We start from the raw sequence: 20,412 nt of genomic DNA, 5'->3' as shown, positions 1-20,412 counted from the left end.
CCCGAACACTGTCGGAAGGTTGGCCGAGTGGTCTAAGGTGCCAGACTTTAGTTCTGGTTCCCGAATGGGAGCGTGTGTTCGAACCCCACACCTGGCAAACGCATTTTTGCTTTGAAACAAACACTTGCCATTTTCCACGATTACATTGCATTCGATAAGGAAAAATTCCATTCCATCACTCCTGGATCGCCTGATTTTATTTCCCTATATGTATTTTTAGGTCGTTGCGAAAGTCTTGTTTGTGTAACTGACCTCTTAGATAAAGTTGGATGGGAATCTCTGTCAGACCGCAGATTGTAAAATAGACTAAAATTTTTTAGATAAATTCAATAGCATTGTCTTTTTTTAACTAAGCTATCCGTATCTTACGAATGCCAACATAAAATGGAAGATCATATCATAAAAATAAAATAAGAGGGATAGACGGTACTACAGACAGATTCAGAATGCCTCTTTTCCACGAACAATAAGAGATTATAACGGCAGCGTTAGAACTCACAAAGAGATTAGATGATTTGTAGTGTAGCCTACTAACTTATGTATAACTAAATGAATGTTTCTGAATTTTACTATTATTTCTAACAGCATGTGGTAGCATAATTTGTTAGCATGCGTGACGTTTTTTTGTACTGAGTGGTGTGCATGTGGGAGCCCAATCGCATTCTCTATACTGGTGATTGATCACCTCCTGCCAAACACCCTATAGGTGGCTTGCAGGGTATTATGTAAATGTAGATGGGGAAGGGGTAGTACCGAAAGAGAGAGAGGAGGAGCAAACTTAACGCTGCCAAATGTACATAGCCGCCCTACTTTGCCACTAAAAACGTGTGAGGCATTGGTGGCCACAGGTATTTTGGCCCCGGCGCCGAGACAATGTACCCACTCCTTCGGAAGATATTGAGGATAATCCTTTCACAAAAGCCCATGACATGTCAGATACCGCGCTGAATGAGGTACCGCTGGTGAAAGGCATACCTAGACGCATACAAGGAGAACGCGTAAGGTTTGGCAACACTGCTCCACGAGAAAATTCACTATGGTCACTCGACGGAGGTTTGAGTGCGACTGACTGAGGCCACGCCTACTGTTTGCTGATTGGCAAAGGGGAAGTCACGTATCGAGAAACTTTACCTCCCTTCACCTTCACGTGCTTTAGCCACACCAGCTCACCCGCAAAGATTAAATGAACAGAGTATAGATCAGCAGCCACTCTCTCTAGCCACTAACCTACCACGCTCCTAATCTTTCCCTTTAGATATCTATCCTTTGAGCCAGTAGCTTTGCGTTGTAATCGTGCCCCCGCAAATCAAAGGCCCCTTAAATTAACCCATTATGAAGATTGCTTCCGGCGGCACCTCCACCCTCCTCAGCCCGGTAATAATTAATTCGTACGAACACTCCTTTCTTGGTTCCCCGGTGGGAGCGCAGAGGGCGGCGGTTCTTCATCTGAGTTAAACCGCGCCCATATAGATCACCCATCTCCATTCCCGCGACCGGTTTCCAATATAATTTCGAACCCTCTCTCTGATGCGATCGTACTTGGATTTACTCCGGAGATTCCTTCGCGAATCTTCCTCGCGGGCGCATAGGAAATTCCTCCACAGTGACTTCTTAAGAGAAGGCCCATTACCATCCCGTAGAAGGATGATTTCTGCTGCCACTTAGGTCGCAGTAGTATTAAGTAGTTGTTTTAAGATTTATGGTGCGTCGACGGCTAGGTCATTTCGCGAGACTTCGGTAGTAATCGGTTTTCAATCGGGTCCTAAGCGAGGCGATGAGTGGTGAATTATTGGTAGTAAAAATTCACAAATTCACGCACATTAAAATTTTGGGATCACCGCATGGAACAAAATTGTTCCATGCGGTGATCCCAAAATTTCCATGAATTTTCGGCTTTACTAAAATATTTCAGAAATATCAACGGTTCGCAATGTTTTTTTGATGACGGAGGGCGTGTTTCCCAATTGTATTGGCCCTAAAGAAAATTCTATCGCATGGGACGGATGACGTCATCACAGGCCGGTGGTGACGCTACTAAGATCAAACTAAATTGTCAAGATCGAAGGTTTAAAAATCGAATTTGAATCCAAACTCGAAGCTAAAGGATCGATATCAATTCCTTCGATCTTTAGCAAGTAAAACTCGATTTTCGGTTTTAATCGAAATCGATTTTTCCATCACTAACTCATTGTAGTCCACTGGGGTGATACTAGGGATGAGTCGACTTCAAATGTCGATTCTCGATTCCACCGATTCTCGGGTACGGAATCGGAATTGAGAAACGATCGCCTAGAGTCGATTCCGATTCCAATGATTCCACGAGGACAAATATTTTGAAAATATATTATAAGCTTTGGGAATAAGCCCGCCTCAAATCTGCGCCATAGTGCACTTTAAATCATTAAGTTAACAATTTATATCTGAAACGGTGAAAGCGTTTATTATTCTATTAAAGCTGAGGATATATTACTATAATAATAATAATAATAATTAGTTTTTTAAATAAATATAGTCTTTGAACCACTTAATTGCCTTTGATATTTCATTTTTCGGCCTCGGTGGTGGCGAGGAGAAGTCCTTGCCTAACATACCGAAGGTCGTGGGTTCGAGTCCCGCTTGGATAGGTTGCCCCTTCCAGGACGTGGATGTATGTGATCCACTATTGCTGATTGTAGAAACTCCCGATGTAAATGCCACTGTGCTGTTTTCGGGGGCAATTGAGATTTTTTTTAAATACATTATTTCTTCAATTTTAACTATGGCAATTCTACTAACAGATCAGTAACCCACCTTTTAGAATGAATAAGAAACGATGGAATAGAGAATCGGGAATCCATAAGAAAGAATGCGAATTGGAATCGAAATCGATAAAAAGAGAAATCGACTCATCGCTAGTGGATGCGTCCCGTCTCATGCGAGATGTGACATACATAATGGAGGGTCACCACGCGGGGTTCTCGATACTGCTAAAAGCATACTCCCTCACCTTCAAGTGCGAGGCTCATGTCGACGGAAATACCAGTTTCAAGTGTGATTCCACGGTTGGAAGGAGAGCGAGCCGTTGAAAAGTTATCGCGTCGCCGTTACATTCCAGGAAAATCCGGGCCTTTTCTGCTCTTCCGCCATGAGGGAAGCATGTCGTCAAAGTTGCTCCCTCCCTGATAAACGCTTCCCTCGATAATTCGCCTTTCCTCATCCATCTGAAATATTCTTCCCTGTGGAGACTACCCAAGCTGCATTTGCTGAGGAGACCATTGGCAAGGGACACTTGTCCCAGGCTAATGATCACTGTCACAGGTCGACACTCTATCGTTCAATAATATTTACTATCTATACTATACACTCTATCGTTCAATAATAGTTACTTTTTAAAGCGCCCGCCAATAACTAACGATGGCTATAACTTTAAGCACTATGCAAACGAAATATATAGATGACTCAACGAAATGCATGATTTTAAAATGCTTGCGAATTGAAGAAAAACTATTTAAAAAATAAATAAAAACTCTAGTACGGAGCAGTCAGAAGACGCGCGTGGCGACGCGACGTGGCGCGGGAACGGAAGGTATGTATGTAAATGAGCGTGATAAGCCGATGCACCTATCACAGGGGAGGGAGAAGACTCGCGGAGAAAACTCGTACGCTCAAAGAGATAGCATGCCGCATTAATCACATGACGATATAGGATTTGCGAGGAGGTTAGAGCACAGATTGTGGAGACGGATCCAGGCATCAATTTCGGGGAGGATACTATAAAATTAATACTTATTCGTCAATAGATATCATCCTTGTCTCATAACAAAAGCGAATACATATAATCTTGCTTGCGCACCACGTTTTTCGTTTTTGATATGTGAAATGTTCTGCTAAAACTTATGGTATCTTTTCAACAAAAATACTTGACATTTTTAATAATTTAAGAAGCTGTAGCCTATTATTTTCTTCTTTTTATGAAACGTGTTTTTAATGGTATTTTTTATAATGCTATAATTTTTTAGACCTTTTAGCTTTGTAATGGTGGAATTTTGAAATCAAGCTGTCGATGATGGCAGCTAAGAGTGCTTCTGAAGGTCTCAAAGGTGCATTTAGGCCTTTTCACACGATAAATTCACATGTACGAGTACGCCGTTTGCAGAACCATTTCTGTGGACCGGAACGGAATGTGTACGAATTCATGAACCAAATTTTTAGAACAGGTTCTAATGTTTTTTGTACATGCACTCGCAAAATTTGGGTGCATTTTCGAGTTCATTCATGCGTACATACATTTAGACATTAAATAGTGCGCGTTAATGTACCGCGCATACAGGCCTTAACATGGGATTGTAATCGGACTAGGAGCTATCTTGATTATTTCAGCGCTGAATCTAATCAGGAAGTGGTCGAAACTTTAGTAGCAAGATTTTTCCGGGAACGAGAAATTAATTTGAAAGATTAATTTTCGGAATATCGTGCTGTTATTCTCCATTTATTTTTTTGTGGTTCTCTTTTAAATGGTAGGTAATGAAATGTTATTTTGTAATTTGTAATCAACGTAGAACCGTGAAATAAAACGTAATTATTAAACATGGAGAACACAGCTATCGCTACTCTAATGAAATCTTTTTAATACTTTCAATTTATCATGTTTCATGAAATATAAATTATATATGTATGCTATGAATGTTTTAACATTGTAAAGCTTTTAAAATAATTATACTGTTCCTCAAAAAGTGCTAAACTTATGAAAATCCGATGACGAGATACGCTCGTCATTGCGCGGTTTGGCATCGCAAGTTCATGAAAAGCTAGACTCGCCATCACAGCGCAAGGGGTTAAATAAATCGAGGTAAAAAAAGCAAAAGTGGGAAACTCACATGTGCTTGTGGCATACGGAGCACACCCAGTCGGTGGCCCTCACGTTGTACTCCCGGCACGCCTTGCAGACCCGCAGGCGACACGCGCGACAAAACGCACCGCGGTTGATGATCCTGCCTAATTCCGCGCGGCACCTGGCGCATGCGCGACCCCCACCATTGCCCCCTCCTCCACCAATCAGGCCTGAGCCGAGTCCGCCGACCAGCCCGATTCCGGCGCTGCTGATGACCGAGCTGGGGCTGCCTCCGACCGCTTGAACGGAGCCGCCACCGCCGCCGCCGCTGCTGTTTGGGTCCCAGTCCGCCCTCAGCGCGCCCTTCCTCCTCAGGAACTGGAGCTCGGCCTTGAGTCGCCTGTGAAAGGAAGGAGGAGATTATTATTATTTCAAGCGACTCACGATCACGCACAGAGCACTCACTCGCGCGAGGGAGGAGTCGCGTGCATATCGGAAGCGCTGGCATCGTCTGAGGCGACTTGGGAAACCAGCTAACCACGACCACTATATCCACCAAGGGAGTACTCGTTATCCCTCGAGTGAGCACGCTGGCGTGTGAAGTCGGCCAATTTCCGAAAACCAAGGATTTCAACATAGTGCGTACATTCTGGTCTAGAATGGCCTCGTGTACTCTTACAATGTACTTTACCCATAGTGCGAGTTGTCAAAGCTCGAAATATTGTAACTAATTCATTTTTAAACCGGCAATCTGAACCAAATCTCACGATAATCAAACGATAAACGGGGGGGAAGGGTAGGGCAAAAAGATCGCCAAAATCACCTCACTTAATTAATGAACGCCCCCCAAGAAAATCTCAAATCTTTCGCTTAGTACATTCCTAATTTACCAGTAAGGTTCTAATGAAATAAAATACTTAAATCAGTAACGTAATGAGGCAGATATTAAAAGCAGTTATTATTTATTACACCCTCCACTCCAAAGCGTGGCGAAACAAGTTTTTTTTATGAAAATTGACTTCCTGGAAAAATTTTTCCTTCACCATGAATGTACAAGATTCCCAAAAAAGTGAGTCCCTATTTCAACAATTTAATTTTTATATAAAATGTAAGCTTCGCCGCCAAAGAAGTATTTTTTTAGAGCCGAAGTATAAACTTCCATGGATCATTCAATTCCCCCATTGGTTGCCGAGATACTCACATTTATCGTTGAATGAGGAAGTTTTAGCCTCGCTGAGGCGCACAGTCATCGCTATGAGTTCTCATGAATTTCCGGAGGCGACGCAGTCATCGATTGACGCAACTTTCAAAATCGCAGCGAATATCATCACTAAAGTGACTACGTACTCAACGCGAATTTAAACAGGAGAGCAAGGGTACTGCAAAGAGGACGCCCAATTCCACCTCCGAGAAGACCGATTTCTGTTTCCACTTCGATCGCATTTTTAATCAGTTTCCGAAAATGTCGGCGAGGTGATAAGTGCAATGCGATCCACTTTTATCCAATATTTTACAGTTAAATGTTTGTCACTACGAGGCATGGCATTGAAAAGCAATGAATTTGATAGATCACATCATCATTAATGTACATTTCGGTTGACACTCTTAATTATACTTTATTTCCACGTAAAATCTTCGACCAATAGGATGGTTTCCCATTTTTTTTTTAAATTGCCAAAATCGAAAGATTATTACTCCTGGAGTACGTATTTCACGCTTTCAGATTTTTAAATGATGATATCTATTTTTCGCGATTAAATGAAAAGTGAAATTTTTCAATCGCCCGAAAACGCGACGGATATGTATGAATGCAGGGAAAAGCCCGTGTGACGTATTTCTGGGTCCCGCTTCCGCCGTGTGAGATGATCTTGGGGCGAGGCTTTGAGCGCCGCTACGATGCAGGCTACTAGCAGGTAAGCAGAGTATCATAATAGCACGTAGCGCTTGGATTAAATAAGGATTATTTATACTTACCCTATCAAATCAATGAAACTTTCCGACCACAAGCAATTTTAATAGGTGATTATTAAGAAGTGTTTCCCTGAGCTCTGTGCCATATGCATGCATTGGTAATTTCAAACGATGTAAAACTCCTGACTACTCGCATAGCATCTAAGTCCCAGTGACGTCACGTGGAGTGGCATCGTATGGGCGCCAATCTGACCTTTTTCAAATAAGGTTAGAATTGACCATTAACATTCTTCTAAACCTGGATTTCTAAAACCAAATAATTTGAATATTATGAAAACACTAATGGTGAGTAACGAATCGCAATCAATGCCTTTCGTTTTCCTTGATGAAGGAAACTACCCTATTTGTCCGTCAGCGACACGAGTGGAGACTTTTGTAAATAAATAAAAATGCGCGGTGGGTGACAAAACTTTTAGAGGCCTGACTAGTGGATCCTCTTCTGTAATATTCGTGCAGGAGAGAGTTGGAACAGTAGAACACACACCAGGAAAACTCCTACACACGTCATCGGAGGCTTTTTTTACGCTTCGGAATCCCAAGTTCATCGCCCTCTCCCCGATTCGTCTAAATGATCCATGACCCTTCATATCCCTGGGAAATAATTCACCCTCATCACTCCGGTGCAATTTACACTCCCCCCCGATTCCTGTGGGAGTCACGCAGGAGGTGGGGGGGAATATCTGTGCGACGCCCACTGGAAGCTCAGCCGAGGATGTAGGAAGATGGGACTAGTGGGCGTTGAAAATTGGAGTCACTGGAGGAAAGCGGCACAAAGGCGAAAAGGGACTCAATGCCGCGATCACCTATTTTAACAATGGTTGAGCCGATTCCATTTTTTTTTCGATATCGATTCTTTCAAATCGATTCCCGATACCATCGATTCTCATTCATACTAATAGGTGAGATAATGATTTGTCAGAAGTATTGTTGTCATTCAAATTAAATTATTGAATGGAATACAATAACATAGATAATAAAGTGACCCTAAAAGTATATTTACTGAAAATAGCGAATTTGTTTTAAAGTAATATAACCACATATTTAATACAATAATAAACACTTTAACTGTTTCAGACATGGATTGTTTACAGTGCACAAGTGCTCAGGTGTGAGATGGTCTCTATGCCCCAAGCTTGGAGTCTATTTTCAAAATATTTATCCTCCTGAAATCAATGCAAACGAAATTGACTTAAGGCGATCGATTCTCGATTCCGATTCCGTGCCCGAGGATCGATGGAATTGAGAATCGACGTTTTCTATCGACTCATCCCTACTTTTAACCATCTGACTGTCGATACCGAGCCATTGGCTCTGGAGGACTTACATCGTGGAAAAATGTTTTATGAATACCATGAAATTTGTTGAGAATATATTGTTTTAATAGTACCTAAATTATTGTCTATTTTTCGAACATTTTTTTAAACTATAACTGATTATTTCAGAGATACCTATATGAAAGCTTTCTATTACGGATGAAAATGAAAAAAAAAAAAAATTAAACCTGACGATGACACTATATTATGAAACCGTACATTTTTTTATGCATTTAGTTGATTTCGGCGATTTTTGGTCCCCCTCCCCTACCCCTTTGTGAGATATTGTGAGATGTGGCTCGACCCCCTTCCTATAATCTCACGCTGAGATTGTTCCGAATACGTATTTTCAGAGTGAATAAGTTAATCTATGCTTCATTGCGTTGGACTCATCAAAAAACAATTTGTTTAGTTATATCTATTGACGCTTAATTAAGCCTAGTATTTAAGATTACCATGATCGTACTCTAGAATTACATTTTACACTGTTTCTCGGGGAAAAAATTACGTGATATTTGCCAGGACCCCTCTTCTCCCCCACGCGAGATTGGGTGAGAATTGGCTTAAACCCCTTCCCCACCTAAACGCCTCACGTAATTAATTGATATCCCCTAAGAGGAAAAAGCAAACAGTGGTAAGGAAGAGAATTGTTTCAACAAAACAGCCGAATTTGAATAAGAAAGAACTAGTGAGATGATCTTTATATTAGAGTTCAAAGAACAGGCAAGTGAATCGTTTCATGTAAGTGTAGCTCTTTACGACGCCGAAACATGGACATTTGGGAAGGAGTACCAGCAAGAAAAGACTGAAGGCATTCAAGATGTGGGTGTGGAGAAGAATGAAGACATTGAAGTGGAAGGAGAGGATGAAAAACGAGGAAGGGCTAGAAATCTTGAGTGAGGAATATTTCTGATGAGATATGCTGGGTATTTCAGGAGGATTCAGCAATACTTCAGGAGGTGGTATGGGAGACAATTTTAAGCCTTTTTATCCATAAACATGTGATCCTAACTCCTTAGTTACTCAGCTATGGCACTGCAAAATGTTTTTTGGATGCACTTTGCAGTTACCATGAAGAATGGTTTTTTTTGTTTGAAGAATGGTTTCTGTTCCCAACTCTGTTCAGAAAGAAAATCACTCGTACCCCTTAGCTTCTCACCCCCTCAATTGTCTGAAACAATCTCAAAATGGGTTCGAATACGCAATCGTATTTTTGATACTCGCTCAAAGCTCTCATTTAATTAAGCTCAAAATTAATTTTTAAACCATGCTGCATAAGACTGAGTGTAAATAAGACCCACCAAGGTAGTAGCCACCTATGTCCAGATCCTCCTCCAATGGTTTGGAATGTTTAAAATTGAAAGCACACTGCCCCTGGGCTCGGAATAGATCGATAGAATCCAAAGTGTTGCCAGGCGTGAGCCGAAAGACTTCACTCGGCTTAATCTTTTTTCGCGAAACAAGAGGGTTCCAAAGACACCCTCGAAAAAGGGTTTCTCTCTCCCTTATTGTGAGGTCCAAGGTTTTTAAGGTCAAAAGGATATGTTCTTCGTCGGTGGAGCTACAGATAAGCGGCGAGAAAAGAAGAGGGGGTCCAAGGGGTTGTTACGTAACAAAAGACAGGAAAGTTTAGGGAGAAATCGAGCGTGGTCAGCGAGAAGAAATTGATGAAGGTGAGGATTAAAAACAGGACCTTCGTCGCAAAAAAAACAACTGATAGATTGCGTACGAATCGAATTATTCCAACTAAGGTAACTAACTTATGTGACATGTTTTGCTTTCATGATAAGGATAAAGGCTGTTTTACACGGGGCACTTCATTGCGCAATCTGAAGTAGGTACCAATGTGAGAAGGAGCAATCTTAAGTACCTACGTTGTGTAAAGGAGTGAATTGCTAGAACACATGCGAGAATGCGAGACGGATATATAGCCTCTGCTCTAATTCCAAGCTCGTATTGTCGCAATTTCAACATTTTTTCAATGATAACGTGCGCAATGACGTGCCCCGTGTAAAACGGCCTTAGAGACTGCCGCAGGATAAAAGAAGGCAATACCCTTTAAATGACCATTCCAAAATACGCTTTTTAGAAAGCACTTCACCCACGTACAATGTGAGAAATGCAACATGGAAATCATATTTCACACTTATTGGACTCTGAACAGACCCATTTTCATCAAGCTAGGGTTAGATATCACCGAAAAAAAACTATTATTAAGGAACAATATGGAGACAAAAATTGTAATAACTGGCAGAGTGACCAGAAATGTCCAGAGGGTCTGGGGGTGCATAGCCGCCGAGCAAAACAGAGTATTGACTTATATTTGAGATACAGGCTAATTTTGAACCGAGTCTACTCTTATTGCTCTCAGTATTTCAAGATGATAACCTAGGAAATTTTTTTATGCCAACAGAAAGCTTAGGGAAAGCAAAATTGATTACATGGGGCATTCGGGGGGGAAGTTTAAGCCGATTCTAACCTCAAGTGGGGGAGAGGGGTATCCTGGCAAGTATCACGTCATTTTTTCCGCTAGACAGTGATTCTAGATTACGATCATAGTAATTTTAAATACTAGTCTTAACTAACCTTAAATGAAAATAATTGAACATATTGTTTTTTTAGAAGTCCAACGCAATGAACCATAGATTAACGTATTTACACTCAGAATGCGCATTTTGAACAATCTCACGTGAGATAAAAGGGAGGGGCTAGAGCCAAATCTCACGAAATCTCACCGAGAAGGAAGGGTGACGTCAAAAATCGCCAAAATCACCTCACGCAATTAATGGATTCCCTTAATCTACCAGCAACTACTTACATAGCAACAAATCTATTGAATCCATTCACCAATAGGTTCATGTACCACACTGCTGTCGAATTTTCAGGCAGTACTAAAGTTTGGGCAATTCAGGGAAATCGTCTCAAAGTTAAAACGTTCACAGAACAGAAATTCCCTTCGTGCATTCCCTGCACATTAAGTATTTGAAAACATCAACACCGCCTCGCCCTTGGAAGCACCGTGAAACAAAGGCCAACAACACAAATTGAAAACAGAAAAGCTCTAAATTCGAGGAATTTCGATTGCTATGCATTGTGAATTGTTTGTTTCCGACGTAAACACGATGAAGGCTTGATACGCAATTTTCGTGAGTGCCTCCGAGGGCCAAACAGCGATTGTGACGGTGAAAGGGTGCAGAAAGGGAGGCCCTTTCCAAAATCCAGTTGGGAGCGAAATAAGGGATTCGATTCCAATTGGCTGCGACGTAAACAAACGGTCATGAATGACGTTCTCGAAGCAGGGAGAAATCAGAACGCTTGAGAGAGAACTGAAGGGAAGTTAAATGCAACATTAAGCCGTTGGCAATAAAACAACAATGGTGCGATTCGTGAATTCGATCGAAAACGTCAAGGAGGGAAAACGTCTAGCAGGATAGAACTTCTCGATTGGGTAACCATTCTTTTTGTCATGAGAGACAATCATAGAGTGGATTAAATAACGCAGTTTAAAAAAATGCAAAATGAAGATGCATTCTCTGAAAAAAAGATTTTTCTCCTTTCCCTGATCTCAATGTAAAATATCAAATCAGTATCTTGTAGAGTAGGTCTTCAAAACTTGAAATGCAATGCATTGCAATTGTGACCGGTATCTTATCTGACAGAAAATCGAAAGATCCAGTTTTGAGTTTCGGCTAAGCTCAATGACTGTTTCATTTAGAATTACACCCTTGGTGTAAAAATCAGATACGTTTTAGAGAGACTCGGAAGTATGTATCCGCACTTTTAGAGCACGTAATTTCACCCCCTACGAGTCCTCTTTCTCCTCCTTATATCGTTCAGGAGTCTTCCCCTCACTCACCATTTCCTTAATTTACGTTTAATTCAATGAACTATATGATGAACTATGTACGAAAAATAACAAACTTTGTAATAACACGCCTGCTTTTTTTTAATTAGAATTGGTTGGCTTAAATGATCTGAAATATTTCATAAAAAGCTCCCCGGTTTCAAACCGGCTGAGAGTGTTCATATGCCCGACGTTACGACTCGTGACGTACCTCGAAACGTCGGATATAATGAATTCTCTAACCCGGTTGAAAACTCGGGAACAATTTATCTTATCATACTTCAAGCAAATCCCATCATCTTCACTGGTCAACAATCCAAATATTGGTTAGTCGCAGCTCTTCGCCAAATTCTCCTATCGGCTCTTTTTTTTTTACGATTACGTATTTCTTTTCTTTATTTTCCTCCGAGGGAGGTCCTTTCATTCGAGGTTTTGCTTTGCCATTCTTGCCATATGCTTTCCCTCGGCGATTGTCTTCTTCAGGTCATCATGTCTCAAGATATGCACTATAATGTTGCTCCGTCTTCTTGACAAGGTTTTAATCCGCATGCTAAACTAGCAGTCTTTTCTATAGTAACGTTAAGCAAAGCTAGTAGTCTTTTTATTCGCGATTCCAGCCCGGAAGACGCCAACTACCGGCGAAAAATGTAAGCAGCGCGATGGTGATGGAGTGGACTGTTTACGTGTAATTCATATGCCGAATATAGGCTGAGTAGTGCCTTATAGTAATCCCTGACGCCTGTTGGCTTCTTTCCTGACAATTATCCCTCTTTAATAGATCTTTCGCTTATCTCACATTTCAGTGATACCTCCAAAACTGTATATTTTATGTAACTCTTAACTGTAACGTAACTGAATTTTCTGTTCTCACAACTCAGCCTCTCACGTATTCGAACTTCGCTTGCAGTCATTTCCATTATTTCTTCTCAGAAGTTAACTGTAATAACCTCTTAATAAGTCTAAAGTATTTATAGTTTAATTCCTTTCATTCCTCCTTCTTTATTTTACTTTCGTCGTACATTTCATATGTATCCCTTTTTTCATTCAAGAGGAAAATGATCGGCAAGGTGAAAATGATCGGCATCTCTCGGCGTCATGGACGCGTTTTTTGGTGGAAATTCTTCTTCAAGAAATATTATTTAGGGAGAATGTGTCCTCTAAACACATTCATTGTATTTTGATATCCTAATTGGAGACATGGTGCAGTGAGTTAAGTTGAAACAGTTCATTAGATTAATAAATTTTCTTACTTGATAACGTTCTTCGTTTGAGAACTCAGTGTTAACTTCACCTCTTAAAATCAAAGATTCCTTATAGTTTTCAGCACTTAATCAAGCAGGATCATTAAATTATCTACACTAAGGTTAATATCCCCATCTGGAGTATGATACATACAGATGACAACAACATATAAATAAATAAACTTAACAATCGAAATATCAAAAAGATAGTGCATGGGAATCACATTTTTACGGCTAATTGATTGAAAAAAAACCACCATTTCTAACTGATGCAAACTTTCTTCCATTTTTAATCCCAGTTTTGCAGAAGTAGCTTCCCACAGAATAACCAAGTGATATTACTATAGTATATTACTATCACCTATAGTTGACTCTCCTTTAGGACTTTCATATTATATTCTTTGGAGCTCCTCAGAGTATATGATATTTGATGTAGAAATCATTTATATAAGTACCTAGTTGAAATATTTTCCATTTGTTACTCTCCCTACTATGTGAGCAAAATAATAAACCACCACCTTTGATGATAATAATGTATCTTATTCTAACCATACGTCATGTACCACTTGGTTCACCATGCTTCTTATATATGCTCCTATTGCCTAGAAGAAGCATCTCAGTATCAATAGGTACTCATATAGCTCTGATAGTTGTTCTGTAGACACTCTACTGATAGTTGTGTGTTGGTTAACATACTCTCAAACGATGAGTTGAAGTCAGGTCTATTCTTATAAGGCCAGCTGGATGCCTTAACATTATTTATGTATTTTTGATGAGAAGTGCTTATCTATAAGTCTCCAATGAAGAGTAAGGTGGATTAGAGAGGTTAAATAAGGTAGAAGTGCAATATGGATATGGTGACTGAATAAGCCAATGCAATCATTTCTTCCAATTGCACCTTCTCCTTCATCACTCCCTCCACTTATAGCTTATTTTACCTCTCCACCTAGAGATTTTTTGGTTTTTCTCCAGTAATTAATAACTAAAAATCCAGTTGGCATGCTTAAGTACAGACCTGACCTAATGGTATCATGCAGCTCCTGTACTTGTGAGTAACCATTCCAGCCCACTTAATTCTTTCTTACTTCCTACTCACTGACCCCTTTCCCTAAAAAAAATACTCAAAATAGACTCAACCTGAACGATTTTACTCTCAAATGTTGACTAAGCAATTTTGACTTGATGCTTCCTATCATTGGTGGTGAATACAAGTTTAAAGTGGGGATGGCAATAAAATAGTTATAGAGAGTTTCCTGTTAGAGAGGGGTCTGAGAAGTACAGAATTTTTCTGATTATTGGTGGGCAATCCTTATCCCTAATTTCTACAACTGCTTCACAGAGGAAAAGCCCTCTTTTAAAATGATGTACTGAAATTGGTAAATTAGAATGCAACAAACCCCAACTGTACTGATAATACATTCCTAATTATAAAACTTAATGGCACCCCTAAAAAGCCTATTTGGACCCATTTGGACATTGAGTATTTTAGAAATTAATTATGTACAATAACAACTACCCATGCACTGGAGAGGATAACCATCTCAGGCAGTTCTTGAACCCATGACCTTCTGCTTGCAAAGCGAGGCCTTTACCCCACCACAACAAGGCCAGCATTATTGAGTTTAATTTACAAATACCCCTCGATGACTATCACTTGGTGTGACTGGACTCTTATAAAGTGATGGTGGAGTGGATAGATTAAATAAAGTTAAGGTGCAACATGTAGACAATAAACTATATTGACTCAGGATCAACTGTGTGAACACAACTTATTTTAACATTAAAAGAATACAAAAAAGTTTTTCTTTTCATCTACGATACAGTTGCAATTGCTAAGTTGGACTAAATTCTTCTCCATACTGCAACAATTTGTTTACTAGTACTTACCTTAAGACCTACTTTTTTACCACTCCACTCCAATGTACTTTTCATCATCACAGCCCACTTACTACTTTCTGTCAATGTCCTCGACTCTTTCCCCCATTATTCATCAAAATTAGCTAAGAACAAGTAACTAGGTAAAATAGATTCCATGAGCTAAGGTACCAGCAATACCACAGAAAGTTAGGATGGCCTTAAGCAAAATTGAAGAAAATTTTATGTGAATTCAATTTTTTATTATACTTTTTGGACATTTTGAAAACACGATACAAGAAAGAGGTAGGTAGAGAGTACCAAGGTAATGAAGTTTATATGAGTGTTGACTATTACTTAAGTGATGGGTTTTCTACTCAGATCAGGGATGTAAACTTGGGAGGAAAGAAAAACATTTATGGTACACTACATAGAGAAGTGGCAGGTGGATAACATAAAGGACTTTGAAGTCAATTTAAAATAGGTTCAGTTAGCAAGCTGGTTCATAAATACAAAGCCATTGAAGTCAACAACAGTGAGGACATTACAATCACAGATCAATCATGGGCCTAATCATCAAACAAGTGATTTGTTAGGAGGAACAATGATAAAATGTTTATGAAGCAAGGTTCAGTTGGCATGCAGGCTCATAAATACAAAGCCATTGAAGTCAATAACTGTGAGGAAATTAAAATCATAGTTCAATCATGGGCATAATCATCAAACAAGTGATTTCTTAGGAGGAGCAATGATAAAATGTTTATGAAGTAAGGTTCAGTTGGCATGCAGGTTCATAAATACAAGGCCATTGAAGTCAACAACAGTGAGGAAATTAAAATCAAAGTTCAATCATTGGCCTAATCATCAAACAAGTGATTTGTTAGGAGGAACAATGATAAAATGTTTATGAAGCAAGGTTCAGTTGGCATGTAGGTTCATAAATACAAAGCCATTGAAGTCAACAACTGTGAGTAAATTAAAATCATAGTTCAATCATGGGCATAATCATCAAACAAGTGATTTCTTAGGAGGAGCAATGATAAAATGTTTATGTAGTAAGGTTCAGTTGGCATGCAGGTTCATAAATACAAGGCCATTGAAGTCAACAACAGAGAGGACATTAATATCAAGTTCAATCATGGGCCTAGTCGTCACTCTAGTGATTTCTTAGGAAGAGAAATGAAAAATGTTTATGAAATAAGGTTCAGATAGAAAGCAGGTTCATAAAAACAAAGCCATTTAAGTCAACATAAGTGAGGACATTTAAATCAAAGTTCAATCATGGGCCCAATCGTAACACAAGTGATTTGTTAGAGAGCAATGATAAAATGTTTATGAAGTAATGTTTAGTTAGCATGCAGTTTTATAATTACAAAGCCATTGCAGTAAAAATAAGTGAGGACATTAATAGCACAGTTAAACTATGGGTATTACAAGAGGAAGTTTTATGGAGTAACCTGTTTCAAAAAAGGAATCTGAAGGAAATGTATGGGAACGGAGTTCCTATTTCAGAGTTCGATAAGACGACCGAATAACATTGAGAAACGCTTAATTTCTCCTCATCATCGTTTTCCTCGGTGGGACCATCGTCTTGTTAGTGTTTTCCATGACGCTTTACAAGTTGAAATTTTTACAACAAGAACAAGTTACGATAGAGCTCTAAAATGAAGTTAATAATGAACCAGCGGAATAGATAAATGTGCACCAATGTAATGGAGAGTGGTTCAAAAACGATATATATTTAATGAAAAAGAGCACTACATACGGAAAATCCTCTGTACTGTGACGTGCAAATACGATACTTAATAACTCGATAGATATTAAGGAAAAATATAGCAGAAGATGGAGCAAAATAGCCATATAACGCTCGTTGCGATCTAATCTATAACAATAGCAACATACTTTATCACCAATGTGTCCGCCATCTTGGAAAATTACGTCACCGACGCTAGCGCCGCTAGTGGTGATTTGAGTCGCCAATAGTTACGACCTGATATCTCGCTTGATATCGAATCCGCCGGTATATGCGGTCCGTCGCGGTTTACCGCAAGGACAAGCCCCCTCAGATGAAGGCATCAAGCGACGCGAATGGTTGAAGCATCCCAAAGTTTCGACTGACTTCCTTCTCCGCACCTCCAACCCCTGCTCAATAATAAGCATTCCCGCTTATGAACTCTAGGGATTCCAAACCACTTTCCCCAGACCGCAGGATACTCTCATTCATCAACGATCCCCCTCCCGAATAGTTTCGGAAACCGATTTCACCCCTGCTTTAACAATTTCGTTCTCGTCCAAGGTGAACATCTCGCGAAGAGAAGGGTCTCGCAAATACAGTGCAAATTTTGAGGAGTTAGTTGGTAAAGCAGCAAATACGATCTGATAAAAAGATGGAGACATCACAAACGTCAATAAATGGGTGCACATAGAAAGCTCTAATTCGCGTCATTTATTTCATGCAATGCGTAAAATAAGAGTGTGTGTGGCGGGTTGCGTACCCCATAAAAATCCTTTCAGGGACACGATATAAGGTCATTCTATCGATAAATAATAGTAAAATAGAAGAAGTATTTCGTATAAAATAAAAATTAAAGTCCACAGTTATACTCCATTGCAAAAACATGTGCTCGCTCCAACCTTATTTAAATTATTTAAATTTTTAATATTTTTCGTAAAAAATTTCGAAAATTTAAGGCAAAATGCCGAACAGAAGATATTAACCGATTTGAAAAATATCATACTTGTAACATTCATCAATTGTACGCAAATTTTTCCGGGTATTACAATTCGCTCCTAAAAAAGTGGCAAAACGAGGCAACCGTAGTGCACATTGGAGTGAGCCGAAAATTTCCTTTTTCCAGGATACAAGTTGCCCCGCGCGGAAAAGTTGAAGAACTCTCATATTCGATTTTTTTTTCAAATTCGAACGATAAAACCCGCTGACACTAGAGCACTAAACCTTTACTTCTTCGAAGCGTCAGACGTATATGCAAAATAAAAACAGCTAATGGAGACAGAACCATCAAAAAAACGATTATTTCAAAGGCAATCAACAATTACCAAAACTTTCAGCGGTAACGAAATTTGAGGTTTACTTTACAAAAGAAGTCATCAGTTTTACGGAGAGTAATAATATACAACAAATAAGAATTTAGGCGATCCTCATAACATCCAACATTTCTAGTGTCAAGCGGACTTTCTTACTGATATGGAAGGCAACAGATATATTCTGTAATGAATTCCTCAACACACAACTGAACGTAACAAAAATAGCTGTAAAAATATTTATAAGCACAAAGAGTTACTCCCTTTATTTCATACTTTGGTGAGAAGATGGAAATGAATAATAATGCATTAATGGTTAAAGAAATACAGAGCATTGATTACTAGACAGCTCGGCTGGTTGAGCCAAAAAGTTTAATCTGCTGGTATAATAGGGCGTCCACTAATTACGTGAGGTGAATTTGAGGATTTTTGGACTCCTCCCCTCCCCCCTTAGAGAGATATCGTGAGATTTCACTCAACCCCCTATCCTCTCCATCTTATCTGAGGGAGATTGTTCAACGGGATCATTTTCAGTGTATATACGTTAATATATGCTTCGTTGCGCGTGGTTATTCACAAAACAAAATTTGTTTATTTATTTTAATTGAGATTTTTAAAGACTATTATTGAAGATTACTAAGATCGTAGACTGTAATCACATTTTACACTGATTCTTGCAGAAGAATAATTACGTGATACTTTCCGGGACCTTCGTTCATCCCCTCGTGACATGGGGTGAGAATCGGCTTGACCCCTCATCCCCCTAAACGCCTCACGTAATTAATGGATGTCCCCTAATGGTTTTGATCGGATATGCATGTATATGTGAACAGAAGAAATGTAGTTATTCCCAACACAAAGGTCCAACTTAGACACAGAAGACAGAGATTTAAACGCATTAGTTTTCACACAACACGGTTTATTTGTCCTCAACCGGTATAACCGCCATGACCGAATGACTCATCGCCACAGTCAAGAGGTTAAAACAAACCTTGCCCCCACTGCCACGGGAAAATTCCACAAAGTAAGCCCGACGACGATTAATATCTATAACTACACATTATAGTATTGCTATGTTCAGCTAAGCGTCACAGAGATGTTGAACGAATTAGGAATCGCCTCGGCGAATGGTTTTCTCTGAGTGGATTTTTCGTCCAAAGGAAACGATAAATTATCTTTTTCCGAACGAATAGGTATGGGAATTTGTTTTCCCTCCGAACAATAAAGGACTTAAATGCGAGTCGAAATTTCGTTTGAGCGTATTGTTGGCTAAGTTCTAACAACACGTATCTCAAATTCGGCCGGTTTGAGACAGGGATCTTAAACAAAGTGTAATAACATTAAAAAAATAAAATACAAGCAAAAAAGAACACTTTTTTTTGCAAATGATCGCTTATTTTTCAGTTTTATGAACTTTTGGTTTTAAATTTCAGTGTACAAGTAAAAGAATTTATCGTTTTTTCCCTATCCTCAAAAGTTGCTATTTTTGAGATACGTGTTGTTAGAACTTGGCCATCGACATGCTATCTGTAAGAAAAGGGCTGGTATCCTAAGATAAGCATACACACCCGTTTTATAGCCGTCTTGTGGGGTAATATGTAGATGAGTGATTCATTTTATTTGACCACAATTTGTAATAAAAATAACAAAGATCCTAAGTATCTTAAGTAGAATTTAATTCCGTGCGCCAAGAGGAAAAACTTGAAGACTTCATGGTAAGATCAAAGAATGACTCAGTTGGCTTTTCTCCCAAATGCAGAGATGGACGGAAGAAGACGAAACCTTAAAGGCATCAAAGCGACCGGGACCTGTATCAGATTTGGAGAGAAGTGAAGGAGCACGCTTGATGTGGAAACACCTTTCATGTATGCGTACGTGAAGGACGGGTGAGCATTTCGCTTTGAAATCGCAGCCTTGATTACTTAGGATACCAATGCGAATGGGGTACTGGGGAAGAAAATTTCCGTAAAAACGAATAACGAGAGCATTATGAAAATATCCACAAGAACGCGCTCATAAATAATCCAACTAACTTTTTAAAATTATAATTCTCCTATCCTCGAAATCACCCTTTCCCGAGCTAGTCTTTAATTTCCCCGAAGTTCTTCCTTGTAACTAATTTCACCATTGAATAGAATTTATAAATCAAAACTGACTTCAAAGCAGAGCTCAATGACCACACATTTTACAAATGAAATGCTAATTGAAGCCATGGATTCCAAAACGACAAGTTCACTGGGCAGGGATTTAGGATAATCAGGTTTTATAAATATTTAATAGGAAATAATAGATGACTTTTTCTTGCCATTTTAAATTTCCTTGCCCCGACTAAGAAGT

The 20,412-nt window shown here is 39.4% G+C and overlaps 1 protein-coding gene across 1 annotated transcript in view; it reads right to left on the bottom strand.

Annotated features, from left to right (window-relative positions):
- The window catches only part of LOC124161372, a 495,044-nt gene that overhangs the window by 174,936 nt on the left and 299,696 nt on the right, over nt 1-20,412 (bottom strand). Inside the window, exon 3 of the mRNA XM_046537686.1 lies at nt 4,857-5,210. Coding sequence (XP_046393642.1) covers nt 4,857-5,210 — 354 coding nt within the window. The remainder of the gene's footprint in view (nt 1-4,856; nt 5,211-20,412) is intronic.

Source organism: Ischnura elegans, chromosome 6 (assembly GCF_921293095.1).
Source record: "Ischnura elegans chromosome 6, ioIscEleg1.1, whole genome shotgun sequence".
In the NCBI taxonomy this organism is placed as follows: domain Eukaryota; kingdom Metazoa; phylum Arthropoda; class Insecta; order Odonata; family Coenagrionidae; genus Ischnura; species Ischnura elegans.
This window is presented reverse-complemented; position numbering and strand designations above follow the sequence as displayed.